The 20,391-nt window shown below is 48.4% G+C and overlaps 1 protein-coding gene across 6 annotated transcripts in view; it reads left to right on the top strand.

The window, feature by feature from the left end:
• Positions 1–20,391, top strand: part of RALGAPB (Ral GTPase activating protein non-catalytic subunit beta) — a 2,501,232-nt gene that overhangs the window by 1,084,538 nt on the left and 1,396,303 nt on the right. For all 6 annotated transcript variants that reach the window (XM_069652125.1, XM_069652127.1, XM_069652128.1 and 3 more), the window contains one exon: positions 13,149–13,263. In XM_069652125.1, coding sequence (XP_069508226.1) covers positions 13,149–13,263 — 115 coding nt within the window. The remainder of the gene's footprint in view (positions 1–13,148; positions 13,264–20,391) is intronic.

The following is a 20,391-nucleotide window of genomic DNA, read 5'->3' on the forward strand; positions in this document are numbered from 1 at the left end:
CTCTCTCTCTCCCCCTTTTCTTTCTCTCTCTCTCCCCCTTTTCTTTCTCTCTCTCTCTCCCTTTTCTTTCTCTCTCTCTCTCCTCCTTTTCTCCCCCCCCCACTAGTAATGTCGAAAAAAGAAGTGAAGCCCCTACTGTGCACAATAGTTGGTTGAACATGTCCACTGCCACCAGCCATTTCTAGGTGATTGTCTGTGACTAAAACGTCACAGGAGCAGAGAGAAGGGGATACTGAGTATCCCTTTGGCACTCCACTGAAGGTGGGCTGTGTTAATCTCTGTCTATACTATAGAGTTTTGGGAGAGACACTAAGCATCTCTCTATCCTTAAGAGCTGTAGTTACTTAAGGATATAGAAAAAGAATCTTAAAGGAGGACCCTAGGGGTCCCTAGCAACACTGCCCATAAGGAGCTGTGTGTTGCAGTAGTAAAACACGGATGCCTTTAAAAGCTATGGAGCAGGCCGACTCTATAGTACAGGTAGATTACAAAGAATAGAGTTCGAAACGACAGAGCCCACAAGAATGAATGAGTGGAAAAAGGCTCCACTCATTTAGGATTAAAAGAAAACAGTCCCAAAGTCCACCAAAAAGGGCTTGGGGTCTCACTAGGAGAGGGGATGAAGCACAATAATGATACTTCGAGGGGATTGGGTCCTCCGACGTATTCCATATCTATGACATGTAATCACCACAGCTGTGCTGCTTCGGAAACTTTTTTCCTGGCGTCTGCGTCCTGCGTCGATGACGTCGATGCACTGTCGTCGAGGACCTCCTCTGACGTCCGACGTCATCCGATGTGATAAGTAGGACGCACGACGCCCGTAGCCTCAGTTCCGTTTTTTCCGCGAACGTTTTGCTTCGTCTTTCTCGGTTAAACGCCTCGACTCTTTGGAGTTCTGTTCTTCTCGGTTCTTCGAACCTGTTCGTTTTGTGAAAATCCTTTATGTGAAGATGTCTTCTACTTCGTCTTCGACCCCGCGTCCGGGCTTCAAGAAGTGCGGGGAGTGTGGGTCCAAGATGTCGGTGACGGACTCGCACGACGCCTGCCTCTGGTGCCTCGGGGAGGCCCACGACACGGATGACTGTATCGACTGCCAGTCGCTCACGTCCAAAGCCTTACGCGAACGTAAGAAGAAGTTGTCGGTAGGTCGGGTCTCCAAGCCCCGGAAGTCGAAGTCTGCGGGGCTCTCGACGGATGATTCGAGGGGTGACTCTCTGCGTCATCGTCGGAAGTCTCGTGGGTCTCCTTCTAGGAGTCGGTCTCGCCACTCCTCAGCCTCTTCGAGGCATTCTCGTAAGCGCCGACACCGGTCTTCTTCCAGGTCCTCTTCGGAGGACTCTGCCCGGCACGTCGCTTACCCCACCAGCCGTGCGACGCCGGAGGAATGGGCTTCCTTTGGGAAGAAAATGCTGGCGATTCTTGAGTCGCAGGGTACTAAGCCGTCCGCGCCCCCGAGTGGGGTCGGCCGTGAGAGATCGAGAGACACTGCTCGCAAGAGTGGTCGGCATGAGTCACGGGAAAGGTCCCATTCAGACAAGGAGACTCGTTCTCGACGTACCCGTTCCAGGTCCCGGTCCTCGACGCGTTCGAGACTGTGTGCACCTGTGAGGTCTTCGAGGAAGACATCGACATCTGAGGCGTCGAGGGCGTCGACAGGCTTTCTCGAGGCTCCGGCTCCGAGGAAGTCGTCGAAGCCGTCGACGCTCAGGTTGTCGAGGGACACGCTCGGGGCTCCGGCTTCGAGGGCTGTGTCGATGCCGCCGATGCTGGAGGCGCCGGCGCCGATTCGCTCGACGCCATCAACGCCTTTCGTGTCGGAGGTACCCCGTGGCACGGGAGAACCCCCTAGGAAGGCTCTGGTTAAGAGCAAGCACTCTCGGGTGCCTTCTTTTCGCCACCTGGAGTATATTTCAGTGGCGGATGAGGATTCTGATGGCCTGGTTCCTAGTCAGGTTCCAGATGAAATTGTCTCGGGCCATAGTCAGTTTGACGATTTGAGGCAGTCACTGCATGATGCCAGTGGACTGGACACCTCTCCGGAGGTGGAGTTTTGTAGGCCTGAGCCTGGCTCTCATGCCGATTCCTCGTACCGGCGCCTTATGGCTAGGGTTTCTGAGTACTTGGGATGGTTTGCTCCCCCAGGGGAGTTTGTGCAGGATGATCTGATGGACATCCTTGATGTTGGTCCCCCAACTGTCCCGGTACTGCCGTTCCATATGGCTTTACAGAGAAGGGTGGCGGCGGCTTGGACTGCTCCGGAGAGTCTCCCGGCGGTGGGCAGATCCTTGTCGCGAAAATACCGTCCTGCCAGTAGCGACCCCTGCTACTTGACCAGGCACCCCACTCCGGAGAGTTTGGTGGTGCAGTCGGCCACGGCCCCGGCAAAGCAGGCGTCGTACCCTACCATCCCTCCTGATAGGGACGACAAACGTTTTGATGGCTGGGCGAAGAAAGTGTTTTCTTCTGGTGGTATGGCGCTTCAGGCGGCCAACTCCATTTGTGCCTAGTCTCGTTTCACGCACACTCTGTGGAACTGTGTTGCGTTAGCGGCTGAACATATTCCCGAAGGGGACGAACGGGATGGTTTCCTTGCTATGGTCCAGGATGGTAAGGATGCCATGTGTGAGTCCGTTCAGTCGGGTTTGGACTTAGCTGAATGCGTCAGTAGGTCCATGGCGGCGAGCACCGTGATACGCAGGTTTGCGTGGTTGCGGAAGTCGGGGTTTGCTCCTGATGTGCATTCCCGGCTCCTCAACATGCCCTTTGACGGTGAACACCTTTTTGGCAGCAAGGCTGACGAGAGCCTTGAGAGGTTGCAGACCTCAAAAGCTGCAGCGAAGTCGTTGGGCGCTGCAGTTCGCCAACCTCCGCCTTTTCGTCCTAGGGGACAGCAGTGGAGGGGTGGTTCCTTTCGCTATTACTCGTCCTTCAGTAAAGCGAGAAGAGCTGGCAGTCAAAGGGGCCTACGCAGGGGTACCAGAGGTGGACCACAGGGTACCCGTGGTGCCAAGGCCGCTCGGGCAGTTGCCTCTTTGCCCTCAGGTAACGCCGCAGCTGCTCCCACTCAGTCATGAGGCCATGTCCCATGGTTCGCCGGTTGGGGGAAGGCTGGCGCAGCATCTTGTAGAGTGGCAAGCCATTACTTCAGATGTGTGGGTTCTGGAGATCATAACCCACGGCTACTGTCTTCCTTTTCGGCACAGGCCTCAAGACAATCCACCAGGGAATCTCTCTTTGCAGGGTCCGGATCCGCTCCTTGCGCAGGAAATTCAAGCCCTGCTGGAGAAAGGCGCCATAGAACTGGTGCCTGTAGCGGAGAGGAACAAGGGATGGTATTCCCCTTATTTTTTGATTTCGAAGAAAGACGGGGAATTGAGACCCATCATGGACTTGCGCGGTTTGAACAAACTCCTCAGGAAGGACAAGTTCAAGATGGTTAATCTCTCTCAAGTCCTCCAGGCCCTTCAGCTTCAGGACTGGTTGGTGTCTCTCGACCTCAAGGATGCTTACTTCCATGTGCCGATCCATCCCAAGCACAGGAAGTTCCTGAGGTTCGCGGTTGGCGACTCGCACTTTCAGTTTCGGGTCCTGCCGTTCGGATTGACCTCTGCCCCGAGGGTTTTCACCAAGCTCATGGTGGTGGTGGCAGCGCATCTCAGGCAAGGGGGGATTCACATCTACCCCTACCTGGACGATTGGTTGATCAGGGGGAGCTCTCCCGAGCAAGTCCTGGATCATCTGTCCGTCACCTGCCACTCCCTTCACAGGCTGGGCTTCTCCCTCAATTTAAAGAAGTCCCATTTGACGCCAACACAGCGGCTCCAGTACATCGGAGCAGTGCTCGACACTTCCCTGGGTCAGTGTTTTCCTCCCCATCTGAGGGCTCTTCACATTCAGCAGATGGTGCACAAGTTTCAGCATGCCCAGACGCTCCCAGCGTTCGAGTTCTTGAGGTTGCTCGGCCTCATGGCATCCTGCATTCTTCTGGTGCCAGAGGCTCGCCTGCGGATGAGATCTTTGCAGTGGGCACTCAAGACGCAATGGTCGCAGTCCTCCGGCAGGATGTTGGACTCGGTTGCCTGGGACCTTCTGTGGTGGGCCGTCGAAGGCAACTTGATGAAGGGGGGCTCCATTTTGGCTTCCCTGGCCGGAGGTGACGATCGTGACGGATGCATCCCTCACGGGACGGGGAGCTCATGCCAACGGGCTGACAGTCAGCGATCGTTGGTCTCCGTCGGAGTCCAGACTCCATATCAATCTGTTGGAGCTGAGGGCCGTCAGGCTAGCCCTGAAGGCTTTTCTGCTGACTGTGCGAGGAAAGGATGTCCTGATCCTGACGGACAACACAGTGGCCATGCACTACCTCAACAAAAAGGGGGGGCAGGGTCACTTCCTCTGTGCAGGGAGGCGATGCAGCTCGAGTTCTGGGCCATCCAGCAGGAAGTTTCGATCTCGGCAGTTCATCTGGCCGGAGACGAAAACGTGACGGTGGACGCTCTGAGCAGGCAGAGCATGATCTCTCACGAGTGGGTGTTGGCTCAGGAGATTCTCCTGGAGATCTTCGCCCTTTGGGGGACCCCTCAAGTGGATCTCTTCGCCTCCAGTGTCAACCGAAAGTGTGAAAGGTTTTCCTTGTGGGAATTTCCTCCAAAAGGAGCCTTAGGAGACGCGTTCGTGGTGGAGTGGTCATTCCCGCTGCTGTACGCGTTTCCTCCAGTCCCCGTCATCCCGCAAGTGCTGCGGAGGTTACGGAAGTTCTGTTCCCGGATGATCCTCATTGCTCCGGCGTGGGCTCGGAGGACGTGGTACCCGGACCTTCTCGACTTGTCCATCTGCCCTCCACGTCGTCTTCCCTACCGAGACGATCTGCTCTCACGGGAGGGGGGGTCAGGTTCTCCATCCAGAGGTCAGATCCCTCAACCTTCACGCTTGGCTTCTGAAAGGTTGAGGTATAAGGATTGGGACCTCCCTGAAGACGTGATGGAGGTGTTGCTTTCGGCCCGAAGGCCAGCAACAAAGTCTCTGTACCGTTGCCGTTGGCGTAAGTTTTGCGACTGGTGCAGGGTTCAGAATGTGGATCCTTTTGCATGTGACATCCCCATGGTTCTGTCCTTTTTACTTTCTTTGGCCCGCAGGGGCTTGCAAGTGGGTACCATTAAAGGTTACCTGGCGGCACTGTCCATCTTTAAGCGCTCGTCTGAAGAGTGTTCTTACTTTAAAATCCCTTTAATTTCACAGTTTCTGAAAGGGCTCACTAATGTGTTCCCTCCGTCACCTTTCCTGGTGCCCGGTTGGGATTTAAACCTTGTTCTTAAGTTTCTTATGGGTGCTCCGTTTGAGCCTTTACATTCTTGCCCTTTGAGGCGGATAACTCTGAAAACTGTGTTTTTAGTTGCGGTTACTTCCGCTCGCAGAGTGAGTGAGTTACAGGCACTTTCAGTTAAGCCACCCTTCACTGTATTTCACAAGGACAGGGTTGTCCTTAGAGTTAGTCCTTCTTTTCTTCCGAAGGTAGTGACGGAATTTCATTTGGCCCAGAAGGTTGTTCTTCCGGCATTCTATCCTCCTCCGCATCCTGGTAAGGAAGAGGAGAGGCTCCATAGGCTTGATCCTAGGAGAGCTTTAAGCTTTTATGTTTCACGCATGTCCCGGGTCAGAGTGGACGATCAACTCTTTATTGGTTACGCTGGAAAGCGGTTGGGGCAAGCTGTGACGAAACAGACTTTGTCTCGCTGGATTATTTTAGCCATCTCGGAGTGTTACCGCTTGGCGGGTAGGGACCCACCGGCTGGCTTGCGGGCCCATTCTACCAGGGGTGCGGCTGCATCTACTGCCCTGCAGAGGGGTGTTCCTATTCGCAACATCTGTGATGCAGCCACCTGGGCTTCAGTACATACATTTGTACGTCACTATTCCCTCGATTCCATCCGAGGGCAGGATCTGACCTTTGGCAAGGCGGTCCTTTGCTCTGCTATTTGATTGGCTATTCTAAATTTTGATTCTAAATTCTTTCCCTCCTCCTTGCTCTGGTACTGCTTTGGGAGTCTGTCATAGATATGGAATACGTCGGAGGACCCAATCCCCTCGAAGAACAAGTTACTTTCTTACCTGGTAACGTTCTTTCGATGGGATGGTCCGACGACGTATTCCATATCGCTCCCGCCCTGCCTTCCCCGCTGCAGAATTTCTTTTGCGTTTGCAGCTTACGTTCCGCAAGGCTTTGTGTCTGACTGGCAGTTGACTAATGTCACACGTTCTGGGGGAAAAAACTACAACTGAGGCTACGGGCGTCGTGCGTCCTACTTATCACATCGGATGACGTCGGACGTCGGAGGAGGTCCTCGACGACGGCGCATCGACGTCATCGACGCAGGACGCAGACGCCAGGAAAAAAGTTTCCGAAGCAGCACAGCTGTGGTGATTACATGTCATAGATATGGAATACGTCGTTGGACCATCCCATTGAAAGATCGTTACCAGGTAAGAAAGTAACTTGTTCATCTCCCTAACACTCCTGAACTGCCAACCCTGTGGGCTGAGAGTGGCCTACTTAAGAGGTGGTTGCGTTGAATGATGAATGTTGTTGGACAACAAAAGGTGTAGGGGTTGAGAACACTATTTTACAGCCTGGCACCTTGAGATTAAAATGCAATTGTTAGACGCTCCTTTCAACCAACTCTACAGTTACAGACCGGTCATCACTGACTCCTCACACAAGAGTTGGAGTTTTAACAAAATGAACTTTTCTTTGGTCTAGAATAAACCAATATATATATATTTCTGAGGCTTGTGGAATCTGCTTAGATCACATGCTGTGCATAGGCCGACATCTAGTGGAAGCTGCGGAGTATTACAGTTTGTTTTTCGAAAGTCGAAAATGGGCGTCGACACAGGCGTGCCAGTAATACTATCCCTAGTGTGACGTCCACTGTACCCAAGATCCCTCACGCGTGTAGGATCCTCAGATTGTTTTTTTCCGCCATACTGGTCGGAAGCATCTTGCGGAGTTCCCTGGCCTTAGCCATACTTTTGCTGTTATTATAATTTTAATTCTTATTCATTCCCTTCCCCACCCCAACGTCGACCCTCAACCTCGACGACGGCTGGAGAAGTCATCGACCGTCGACTGCTGCACGACGGATCTGGGCCTCGGTAGGCCGCTGGCCTCGGCCCGGGCCTAGTAGGCCGCTGGCCTCGGCCCTTACAAGTAGGGAGAGTGGGGGGTGGTACATACTCTTCACTCTTGATATATAGTTACATTTATATATATTCCTACACTTAGCAGCCCGCTGCCTTAAGGTGCGTATGGAGGGTACCCCTTTTCAATTCTGCCCCAAGTGCAATCGCAAATACCCTTGGGTCGACAGGCACGCCACGTGCAATCTCTGCTTGCCGAGGGATCACCCCGAAGCGAACTGCAGAGCGTGTAGTAGGTTTAAACCTAAGACACTTAAGGACCGTTCGACAAAGCGTTGGGCCCACCACGCCAGGCAGGAGGCCATGGCAGCGGAGGGCGCCTTCAGCGATGGCAGCGACGCCGTACTTTCGGACGGCGAGGGCATTACGGCGTCGAAAGACAGCCGACGAGCGCAGGTCCCCGACCTCGGAAGGTCGTCCGGCAAGGCGGCTATGGGGAAGACCCCCGGCGACGCAAGCGCTACACACCTAACACACACTAAACACACTAAGACCAACCGGACCTCGACGACGTCGACTTCCCGGAAAGAGGCACAAAAAGAACGGTCCGACTCGGTGTCCTCTGGGCGCTCTCGATCGAGATCGCCTCACGACGCAAGGCAATCATCCACTCTTGCCAAGAGTGCCTCGCTACACACACTAACGGAAGTTCGATCGTCGGGAGACGAAGACGACTTCCACCCCCAGGCCGCGCTCCAAGATACCGAGACCGCGGTTAACACCAGTGAGGCCCCACGCCCGAAGCACACAGATACCTTTCCAGACCCTCGACGCCAGGCGTCGAAAGTCTCTGGGGCCCCCAAGGGACAGGGAAAACATTTTTCCACGCACGGAGAAGGGGGGAAACAGCGGAAAGCACAGCCTTCCACCCCTGTAAAGCCTAAGCAGACAAGCAAACACAAGTCTACCCTTGAAAATAAATCACCTGCTAAAGTAATACCCTGTTCCAGGGAATGGTCCAGTGAAGACATAGACAGGGTTATGTCTAGGATGTCTTCCTTAGCTGATTTTTATGATAAGAACCCAGAACACTTTCTTTCATATAACCCTCAAGGGGCCACACCCTCAGGCTCCTCCGATCCCATCCCGCTAAGTAAAAAGCCCCGGGTCGAAAGACCTGAACCCTTCGAGGTTCAGCCTTACTCCACTTCATATTCTACTCCACTCCCCAGTTACCAGGGACAAGTTTTCCCTAGAGAGGACCAGGAGTTGGACATGATGGAAGAACAAACCGGGACAGATTACTATGCGGAGGATGAGGACTTGGAGGAGGGAGAAGATGAGCAGGAAATTTACAGAGTAGATTCCCCAGTACAAAGCGAAGCCCCAGTTACTGACTCTCCAGTTGATAACCAGCCCCTCCTTAACGAGGTTCTCGCCCGAGCAGCGGAACACTTCCACATCGACACCCACGGTGTACAGGAGGAAAGGGACTTCGCGGAGGAGTTTGTAGGAGAGAGAAGACCAGTCGCTCAGACCATCCCTATCCTCAAATCCATCCAACGAAGAATAGATCCTTCCCTGGTGAATCCGAACCTCACCAGAGCTGTCAACCCCAGAATTGAAAAGATTTTCCGGGCAGCCCAGTCTGACCCTCTGTATATAAGGGGACATCTTAAACCAGATTCCCTAGTGGTTACCAACACTAGAAAAAGGGCTGGCACGCCCTTATCTTCATCAGAAGCTCCTCCCGACAAGGAGAGCAAAAAACTTTACGGGTTTGGCAGGAAGGTAGCCTCAACGTCCGCCTACCAAGCAAGGATTGCGAATTCCACCACCCTGTTGGCTAGTTACAATTGCCATCAATGGGAAGAGGTCGCGGCGCTCATTGCCTCTGCTCCAGAACCATTAAAGGGCCAGCTGGCTCGGATCTCGGCAGAAGGGAGAGCCGTGTCTGGTTGCATTTTAAAAGCAACTTTCGACGCCGCTGACAACGCAGGGAGATTGATAGCAGAAGGTACTGTTATCAAAAGACATGCGTGGTTACGGCAGTCGGGATTCAAGACAGAAACCCAGGCTTCTTTAATAGACAAGCCAGTGGAACCCGACCTATTGTTTGGGAAAGCGGTCGAAGACGCACTTAAAAATGCCAAAGATGAATATGAGACTCTCAAATCCCTTGGCCAGCTTACCAACAAACCCCCTAACCAGAGGGGGAACAGTAATTTTCGTCGCCCACGCGGACAAAATTCACAAAGAGGCAACTATGCCCAGGGACAGGGTACACAATGGAATAACAACCAGCAGTCTACCCAGAGTTACGGCAGGGGTAACAAGAGAGGTCGTGGAAGAGGCAGAGGCAGCCCCAACAAGGGAGGTGGCACGCCTCCACCAAAACAGTGACGCTCAGTTCAGGGTCCCTTGCCACGCAACCCCAGTAGGGGGACGCATTTCCACCTTCACCCAGGCTTGGGAAGGGATCACCTCAGACAGATGGGTGCTGTCAACAGTATCCGCAGGATATTGTATAGAACTACTGCAGCGTCCCCGGAACCATCCTCCACGACAAAGAGTGCACTCCCTAGAGCATCAAAGGATCCTTCTCGAGGAGATCGCCATTCTGCTAGAAAAGGACGCGATAGAACTCGTCCCAGGACACCAGGTAAACAAGGGTATCTATTCAACTTACTTCCTTGTGCCAAAGAAAGATTTGACAATGCGCCCAGTATTAGACTTGCGGCCTGCCAACAAGTATGTCAAGCCCCAAAAATTCCGTATGACCACGCTACAAGAGGTAATCCCCCTCCTAAAAAAGGGGGATTACATGGCAACCTTGGATATGAAAGATGCTTATTTTCATATTTCCATGCTCCCAGCGCACAGAAAGTACTTACGCTTCAAGGTAGACAGTCGCCACTACCAATTCAAGGTACTGCCCTTCGGGATAGCTTCTGCACCAAGGGTATTCACCAAGGTACTGGCGGTGGCGGCTGCACACCTACGCAGGGAAGCAATCCCGGTGTACCCTTATCTGGACGACTGGCTCATAACGGGGGAGACCCCAGGAATTTGCAGGTCAAACATTCAGAGGACTATCGACCTCCTCCACGAATTAGGCTTCTCTATCAACGAGAAAAAGTCAAGTCTGGTGCCAAGCACCTCAAAACAATTTCTAGGAGCTATCCTAGATACTCAGAAAGGATTGACCTTCCCTTCGGAAGAGAGAATTCGGAATATACTTCTGCAAATTCCGCATTATCAGTCAGGTCAACAGATAACAGTACGCAAAGCTATGCGGTTACTGGGCATGATGGCGTCATGCATTTACCTGGTCCCCCACGCGCGTCTGCGCATGCGTCCCATGCAGGAATGGTTGGCGAAACAGTGGTCTCAGGCAAGTGGTCATTGGGACGATCTAGTGGTCGTTTCGCCAACACTCGTACAGAGCCTACACTGGTGGACAAGAGAGAATCTCGCAAAGGGGAAACCCTTTTACAATCCCGAAGTACAAGCCGTGGTAACTACAGATGCATGCCTGACTGGGTGGGGAGCTCACCATCTCCACCACACAGCTCAGGGTCTCTGGTCTCACTCAGTAGCCAAGAACCACATCAATCTGCTAGAGCTTCTGGCAGTATTCCGAGCGCTAAAGGCGTTCGAGCCCCATCTACTGAACTTGTCGGTGCAGATCAGGACGGACAGCACGACAGCCATGTTCTATCTGAACAAGCAAGGGGGGACTCGTTCACCAAATCTGTCCAAGCTTGCCCAGAAAATCTGGATATGGGCACTCAGACGGAACATCTTCCTGTCATCGCAACATGTTCCAGGGGAGCTCAATTCCCTAGCGGATGCTCTAAGCAGAGACTCCCTCCCAGAAGAACACGAATGGGTCCTTCACAGAGACGTGGTAGAAGATCTCTTCTCTCAGTGGGGTTTCCCCACTATAGACCTATTCGCCACAAGCGAAAACAAACAATGCCCAGGATTTGCATCCAGGTTCCCCCAACCGGACTCCCAAGGGAATGCCCTGTGGATGAACTGGTCAGGGATGTTTGCGTACGCTTTTCCACCAACTCCTCTCATCAGGAAGGTGGTGTACAAGATGAACAAGGAATCGATGACGCTCATCCTAGTTGCTCCCATGTGGGCGAGACAACCATGGTTTCCACACCTACGCAGGATGGCGGTGTGCGAACCCATCAGACTCCCAGCTTGGTACAACCTACTGTCCCAGCAACAGGGTCAAACAGTGCATCAGGAACCCAACTCTATGAACCTAGCAGCATGGCTCCTGAAGTCATAGAGTTTGGACATCTCAAATTTCCACAGAGGTGTATGGACATTCTAAAGGAGTCCAGGAAACCAAATACAAGGCACTGTTACTTTGATAAGTGGAAAAGATTCGTTATCTGGTGCCAGAATAAACAAATCAACCCGGTTGATTGCACTCCTTCCAACGTTGTGACATACATGCTCCACCTGCTGGATGCAGGGTTGGTTTTTAACTCACTGAAAGTACACCTGGCAGCCCTCTCGGCTTACACCACATCCCATAACAAGGTCTCGTGGTGGAAAGTGCCAGTGGTTAAAGCCTTCATGGAAGGAGTAAAGAGACTTCACCCTCCTATTTCGAACCCACCGCCAGGATGGGACCTCAACGTGGTGCTAGCTAAGCTCATGGGACCCCCATTCGAACCCATGCATAAAAGTAGTCTCAAACACCTGACTTATAAAACGGCCTTCTTAGTAGCCATTACCTCCATAAGAAGGGTCAGTGAGATTCAGGCTCTGTCAGTGCAAGATCCTTTCTTTACTATCCACAAGGACAAACTGGTTTTACGCACACACCCTAGGTTCTCACCTAAATTCATATCCAAGTTCCATGTAAACCAGTCCATCGAGCTTCCGGCTTTCTTCAAAAACCCACAAAGCTCGGCTGAGGTAAAACTACACACCCTAGATGTGCGTAGGGCGGTCCTATACTATGTAAATAAGACCAGACCGCTAAGGAAAACAGATCAACTGTTTGTCTCCGTAGCTACAGGCAGAGAGGGGGATCGCGTCTCTAAAGGCGCTATCTCGAAGTGGATTATCAACTGTATACAGCTGTGTTACTCTCTTTCTGAAAAGACTCTGCCTTTTACGCCAAGGGCCCACTCTACTAGAGGCATTGGTGCCACTCTGGCTTTCATTGCAAATGTTCCCCTCGACACCATTTGCAAAGCGGCTACTTGGAGCTCTATTCACACTTTTACTCAGCATTACTGCATTGACACTCATTCCAAGACAGATACACAAGTGGGACAAGCGGTTCTAAGACACCTGTTTGCTCATGACCCTTCTCACATCCCACCTCCTTCTTCTGGTACTGCTCGCTAATCTATGCACAGCATGTGATCTAAGCAGATTCCACAAGCCTCAGAAGGGATACATTACTCACCGTAATCGTATTTCTGATGCTTGTATCTGCTTAGATTCACATGCGACCCACCCTTCCTCCCCTCCGAGAGAAGGCGCATGATTGCTTGTAGTCTTACCTTTCTGTTTATCTGCTTGGATTATCTGTACTCACGCTACTCCTCATGCTTCCTCATGTCAGAAAAAATACAATCTGAGGATCCTACACGCGTGAGGGATCTTGGGTACAGTGGACGTCACACTAGGGATAGTATTACTGGCACGCCTGTGTCGACGCCCATTTTCGACTTTCGAAAAACAAACTGTAATACTCCGCAGCTTCCACTAGATGTCGGCCTATGCACAGCATGTGAATCTAAGCAGATACAAGCATCAGAAATACGATTACGGTGAGTAATGTATCCCATATATATATATCTATATATATATATATATATATATATATATATATATATATATTTTACCATTCTCTGCATTTGGAAGATTGTTTGCTCATGCATGTTTGTGGTGAATCAACAGTTGTACATACTTGTAAATGTATAGTTTTCCATCTGCAAAATGTCATTGATGTGGTGTTTTATTTCCAGGGAACTGTCAAAGTTTAAAACGTATGTAAATCCTACTGAACTAAGAAAATCTTCCATACACATATTGCTTTCATTGTTGCCATTGCCTCATCATTTTGGAACAGTGAAATCGGAGGTATGTTACTAATGTTTAACTGTACGTTATACTTACTTCATTTTATCCCTGCTTTGTGGTCATGTATATCCCAACAAAGCTAATGCATGCAAAGCCATAAGTGTTGCTGTTTGTGGGTACTTACAGGTATGGGCACTGCCTGTAGAATGCATGGCCCTTTATCTGGCCTGCATAGCTTACAGTTCTTTCAAACATCCATTAACAAATATCACTGACAGGGTGCTATGAACGCACACAAACAACAACCCTTGTCTTAAGTAATAATGCTCTTATTGCCCTATTTCGCACATATTCAATGACCAACATGCAGAAATGACTTGCATAGCTGCCTTTTATTCAGGTTTCCCCTGTGTTTAATGCTTTTTTTAGAGACTTTTGCCACTCCACCCACTATAGTGTGATTTGCCATAAAATGACTCCATGGTCAGTCGCATTTGAGAGCGGGATGAGCTTCCTGAACACTTGTCCGAAATAATTGCTGTGTATTTCCAGACTGTTGGATCAACTCTAAATTGTGCCATTTCTCCAATGGCCCGTACCGCTACTCTGATCTAATGTGCTTCTGATGTGTCAACCTTGACCCACGTAAATGTGGGTACTCACTGACAATCTGACTGTGCTATGTAATATTCATACTGTTCATATTACATATTAAAAGCAATGGGATTAGGCAGCCCTTTTGCGCAGTGCTGCTGACTGCGAGAGTGTTGGATCTTTTTGCTTGTTTCCCTAACCCCTTGTAAAATGGAAAGGGGTATCCCATGTTTCCATCCGCCAGCTGCAGAAATCAGTAATCTGAATGGCATGAAAAGCACTGTGAGCAGCCATCAATAACTGTCTAGATATATAACACCCACAGACTTCGGCTCAGTAGTTTTTTAAAACCCCCAAGTGGTCCTGTGCGATTCTGAGGTTGGCTCCATCCTGACTCCTCTGCACCATCACATTCCTGAAGTGATGTCACCGACTCTCGTACTCGAATCGCCTAGCATCTTTTTTCTTTAGTTCATTTTCTTCCTGTTGGCAGAGGTTTTTTAACATTATTTTTTTGGGCAAGGACACATCACCATTTCTGTCTTTGAAGCATGCCGGGAGTGTTGCTGCTTTTGGTCGGTTACAGATCGACACTCCTTGCCTTTTTTGTCTCTTGGAAAATACCACTTCCCAAAGGAGTATGTTTGCTGTTGAACGGTAACACTCTAAGGAGGTGAGGAAGTGTGCAGCAAGTCTTTTTATGGCCCCATCTGAAGCTATTATCACCAAACAATGTTCTGGGGGGACCTCCAAGAAGACTTTGTTAGAGCACTAAATGCATTCCTTTGAGCAGGAAAGGGGCACCAGAATTTCTGGTTCTAGTCCTCCTTCCCTTACGCAGTCCTCGTACCCTAGGAAACTACATCAGAGGCATTATTCAGAGTTCCTTTACTCCTGAGCAATGAGAGAATATCAGAGTGACGATGTTAAATGCATTTCAACAGGTCCCTGAGAATGTAAAGTAGACTATTCCTTCTGTTCCCCTTGAGGGCAGCTCTGGGAAGACTTGATAGCGCTCATGTATGCATGATAGCTCGGGCCTCTTAAAATCCCAGGAGAGCCGGTGCCTTTGTCTTCTGCTCAGTTATCTTTCAGTGCCCCCTCCATAGCAGTAATAGTATCGTAGGTGCCAACTTCTCCAGAGCCAGATGTTTTAGAACCTATGCCTTAATCTCCGAGTTCCTCTGTAATGGTTCCATCAGAGTTGATACCATTGCTGTTGCTGAATTCCACTTCTACCTGCTCAGCTCCAACACATTTGAATTCTAATGAGCTGGATTTCTCTGGAGAATGTTTCATAGGGAAAAATTGCACTTCTCGGTCCAGAGGATTTACCGATGGCTTTGAGTAGGACAATGACTTCTCTATTGCCCTAACTTCATCCACTTCCTATACCTCCAAACTCATATCCCTTAGTCGCCAATCCCTGACTCCATCTAACTGCATCACACTAGCCATGGCCCTGATCCTGTCACGGCTCGACTACTGTAATGTTCTACTACTGGGCACCTCCACCTCCAACCTCAACAAACTACAACTCATACAAAACATAGCTTTGAGAGCAGCTCTTGGAATCAGAAAAACGGATCACATCTCTAATATCAGAAGAGAGCAACATTGGCTACCCATTAAGTCCAGAATTATTTTTAAAACTCTGCATCACTTTCAAATGCCTCCACAAAAATGCTCCCATCTACCTGAACCATGCTATTACTAAAAAAAGAAGCCACCAGAGCCCTCAGATCAAATACCCAAGCACTGCAAACACTCGAGCAGGGGGCAGCAGTTTCAAATACCTAGCACCCAAACATTGGAACACTCTACTGATAACTATAAAAAATTAGGAAGCACTGCTAAAAACAAGACTATTCAATCTAAATTAAATACAATACTATCAGTAGACCCGTAATTAATTCTGTTCCTGTATATACCCTTATGTTGTAGATCTATAGCCTACACTGTGTTTTACTTTGTAAATAACTGTTATCATTACTGTATTACTCTGATTTTCTCCCCAATGTAATTTCGCTATAATGGCTATTGCATTGTATGCTTTATCAACATGTCTGTAACCTCGCCGTGATACCTAAGGGTCTGGGCGTATAACAAATGCAATAAATAAATAAAATAAATAAATAAATAAATTGTCCTCCAGCCTTAAACAGGAGTAGCTCAGTCTAGAAGGTCTGAAGAACCAACCTAATTTCAATGTTAAGGTTTCCTTCTGCATTTGCAAAGTGACTTACAGGAGGTTTAGCAAGCTCAATTCAGACTCTGCTATAGCGAGGAAATCCTGTTTCAGCTCTATTGCTGAATTTTGGCTCTTAAAAAATGTTTCTAGTGCACTGGACACTCTCATACTGGTGGAAGTAGTTTCAGACAAAGCCCATCCGCACACTATCAGACATTGTGCAACGCCAAATTCCTATGGTCCCACTTCTACCCTTCATTGGGCCCTAGGCTGAGGCCTGCACCTCCTACTTCAGTTCCAGTTGTAATTAAAGGCCTGGCTCAAAAGCTCACAACAGGGGTTGTGGGGTCTTTTCCTCACAACTCATCCCTCCCCTAAAATTATAAAGATTCAGGCAGCTGTGGCAGTGTCAGGAGAGCAGATTTTCTCACAGTGCTGCTTTATGGAAAATATATGAAACTAAAGGCATTGGGCAGTAAGGTGTTTTCTTCTGCCAGTCTTGCTCTTGGGATCCCTAATGCATCATGCAACCTTCTGCATTATTGTTACACCAACTCTGATTCTGACAAGGCAGCTGGCAACCACTGCTCTCTGTAGGTCCAGGGTTCATTCTAGCAGCTAGTCCAACACTACCCAGATACTGCCTGAATATATTGTAGACCGGTCTAGACGCCCCAGATTGATTTGAGCATGATAGGTTTGGTACAGAAAATGTCATTCAAAATGTTCAATTGAAATTAATGTGTATGCCCTTCGGCACAGAGCTCTTTGGTCAAAAAGATACATGAGTTTACAAAGGTTCAGATTTATGTCAGCTGGTGAAATCCTTAGGCCTGTCGGCTTGCAAGTTTTCTCTCCTGGTATATATACATCTTATTTCCCCTGGAGAGTGGGGGATTTTTGCAGCAACACCAGCCGCAACAATAAGAAAATTGTACCTTCCACTTTTCCTTGGGAAGGGGTGCTCTCAAACAAAAAGCTTCTACCGTAGACCTCTAATGTCAAGTGGCTTCAAATCTGTTTTACATTTTCACTCACAGGGTCATTCCAAGTCTCAACACTACAAGAGGGCATGAGGTCATTTTGCACAGTTGAGACTTCAAGATTGTAGACTGTTAGGAACGATTTCCTTTTCACTACTTTCATCCCATAAGCTTCTATGGAACACCTTTTGTTTTTGCTATTGTTTGCTTTCTAAATGGAGTTTTTTTAAAGCCCTCCGCTTTACTTCAGTTGATTTTTTTTTTCTCACTCTTATGGGGAAAATGATCAGTCCCTAAGACTATCAGTACCTGGAGAACTGCCTCCCTTAGTGAATTTATTGTATTTTTAAAGTGGGACACATCACCTTAAAGTGTAGTGCGGTTAGGATATTTTGAATCCTCATAACGTTTTCTTTTGTAACTTTGTGGTTACAAATACAGTGTGTGCAAGATTGACTGGCTGCAACAGATATTTTTCTACCATGTTTTTAACTTTTAATTTGTAAACTTTTGAATTTGACCTCATAACACCAGAAATAGTCCCACATATTCTAAAATAGCACAGCCATGAGATTTTCAACTGTCATTTGGTCATGTGCTTCGGCCTTCTTCCTGTCCTCTTGCCTCCAAAATTACCATATATGTAAAGCACTTTCCTGGGCAAAGTGGCAGTCTGTGTGTGTGGCCGGATGTGGGTTCCCAGTCCACATCTGAGCCAGAGAGTCTCTGTTGCTGGACAGAATATTGGGCCAGTGGCTGTCCATGATTGGACAGCCCCTGCCAGTATGAATGGTGTAGATATTTACCATTGGTGGGACCTGGTGGTGACTCCAGTCCAAATCTTGGATGAAAGGAGATGACTCCCTTGTTTGCTTTTTCTAGATAAGTGCACAGATGTCTATATATTACTTAATTTTCTCCCCAATACACTAAATAGGAAAGCATTGTACACTTGAAACGCAGGAATTTACATACTCTCAGCTGAATTTTAAAACTGGCTCTGTAAATACGTTTATTAATTAATACAACAAAAATTTAAAGAATTTAAATGGTATGCTTCACCGTTGGCACAGTTGCAAGTCACTTCATCTCGCCAAAAGAACTTCACTGGACTGCTTCCAGGCCGGATTGGCAGAGAGAATCTTCACAACAGGACAGGCTAGAAAAAGTGCGTCTACCTTTTCTCTGACAGCCTTATCCGGTGCTCTCCAATTGAAACATTACACAAATGTGTAATGGCATTTTCCAGAAAATTCTGGCTCTCACAGTTCATCTGTTAGATTGTCGTCCGAACCACCATGGTCATTTGAAGAGGTAAGCACTTTGCTTTCTCATGAGACAACATTCAGCTTCTGCAACATTATCAGGCAGTAATTCCAAATAGTCCTTGAACACGGCAAAGTAGCATAGAGAAAAACAAGATATTTTTCTAGTGAATGCAGACAGTATTCAGAGTTCACATTTAAAAGTGAAGCCATCACTGAGGCATGAGGAAAATGTCTACTACACCCAGAATGCATTTCAAATAGTCTCGTTAAAATGAAGCAAAAATATCACTTTTTTTTCAAAAGCATTACATTCCACCCTGGGACATTTGATTACTATAACTCAGTGGCACTAAAGTCGGCTACTAAAACTGGCAAAGCATTAAAGCTAGGCTAGAAATGCATTGAAAACAACAACAAAAAAGAATAAAAATCATAAAAATAATAAAAATGCAAGCAAAAGCATAACGTAAGTTTACTCCAATATTTGGAATCCATTAAAACAACCAGTACCACCAATCCCTAGTATAAAAAGATGCCACTTGCTTTGTCAAATCCTTTGAACTTTGGATGTCGCTTTTCACAGACTGGGAATGGTCACTCAAATTAAAACAGCACATTTCCATCAAATGCATTACACCCTAAATTATGTTTTAATAACCAGTAATCAATGGCAGCTCTATTCTGAAAAGCTGCTTTTCTCATAACTTTGCTATCTAAAAGCAATTCTTCTAAGGCTTGAGAGGTGTGATTCAATCCCTTCACTACTAAACATGCTAACTTAATCAAAGATTTATAGCCCCCAGCAGCTAATCCCCAAACTCCCACCTATGAATATGCAAGAGCCTGGACTTCCGACTCAGGTCACAAATACACATTTGAATCACAGTCTGGGGTTGGCCTTTTATCTTTAGGTAGTGCTGGCTGCAAAGGAAACTACGTAAGTGCTAGTTGTGATACTGCAGAGGGTCCTCCAGAGATGTTAGCAGGAATGTTAATGAAAGTGGTATTCCCACAGAAAAATAACTATCCTACTGGAAGTTTAACATGGTTCAAACTACTAGCAACTACAATTGTATGATTACAGGTCATGGTATTGTCAACGTTGGTGCATGTGATTGGAGCACGTGAGCACAGTTGTTCTTCAAACACAGCCCGGTTCATTTGTTTATTTATTTATTCATTTATTAATCTCACTAAACACTAAGGCATTCAAGGCGTTGTTGCAACCAGTTACACTTCCATAGTAGACAGGAGAGATTGGAATAACAATCAGCTAGCATGGAGTCCAAGGTTCTAGTTGAAGAGCCAAGTTTTCAACCCCTTTCTGAAGGCCCAATATGATTGTTCTACCTTCAAGTGAGGGGAGGGAGTTCCATTGACATGCTGCTACAGATGGGAAGCTAGCACCTCCACTTCTGACTCGCTTAGATTTAGGCAGGACCAGTCTGTTGGCGTAAGCTCTTCTGATGGGTCTGATGGACTGGGCTTCAATACATTTGGAGGCAAGGTGCAGTGGAGCAGCATTCGAAAGGTGACGGTGTGTGATCAAGAGTGTCTTAAAGGTAATCTTTTTCCTTAATTGGGAAACAAATGGCATTGTTTTGGATCGCTTGTAGTTTGTGAATGTTGTGTGAAGAAGTGCCAGCAAAGAGGGCATTGCAATAATCAAGTCTGGCTCCCACGATAGCTTATGTAATGATGAGGCAGTCATCAGGTGTCAAGAATGGTCTAGGTGCGTTGATGAGCTTTGTCGTGTAGGCTGCTGGAATTGATGTGACGGGGAGAGTGAAGAATCTAGGTAGACTTCTAGGGTCTTTACTGACGAGGAGACTGTAATTGGGAATTGTCTATGCTGAAGTTAGTATATTGGGGGGGGTTTCTTATGACTGAGGGTGGCCCCAACCATTAAGAACTCAGTCTTTTCATCATTTAGGCAAAGGCCATTACTTGCCATCCAAGCCGGGTGGTAGTGTAGATTGAGTTAAGGTGAGCAGAGTCATCTAGGTGATTGCCGGTGATGGGTAGGAGAATTTGCGTGCCATCCGCCTAGTTGGTGTAGGAGATGTCAATGGCGCCCACAAGGTCAAATAGGGTTTGGTGAAAATGTTAGAGTGTGGGTGAAACACATGGCCCTTGGGGTACTCCGCAGGAG

Source organism: Ambystoma mexicanum, chromosome 3p (genome assembly GCF_040938575.1).
Source record: "Ambystoma mexicanum isolate Mex_15411 chromosome 3p, UKY_AmexF1_1, whole genome shotgun sequence".
In the NCBI taxonomy this organism is placed as follows: domain Eukaryota; kingdom Metazoa; phylum Chordata; class Amphibia; order Caudata; family Ambystomatidae; genus Ambystoma; species Ambystoma mexicanum.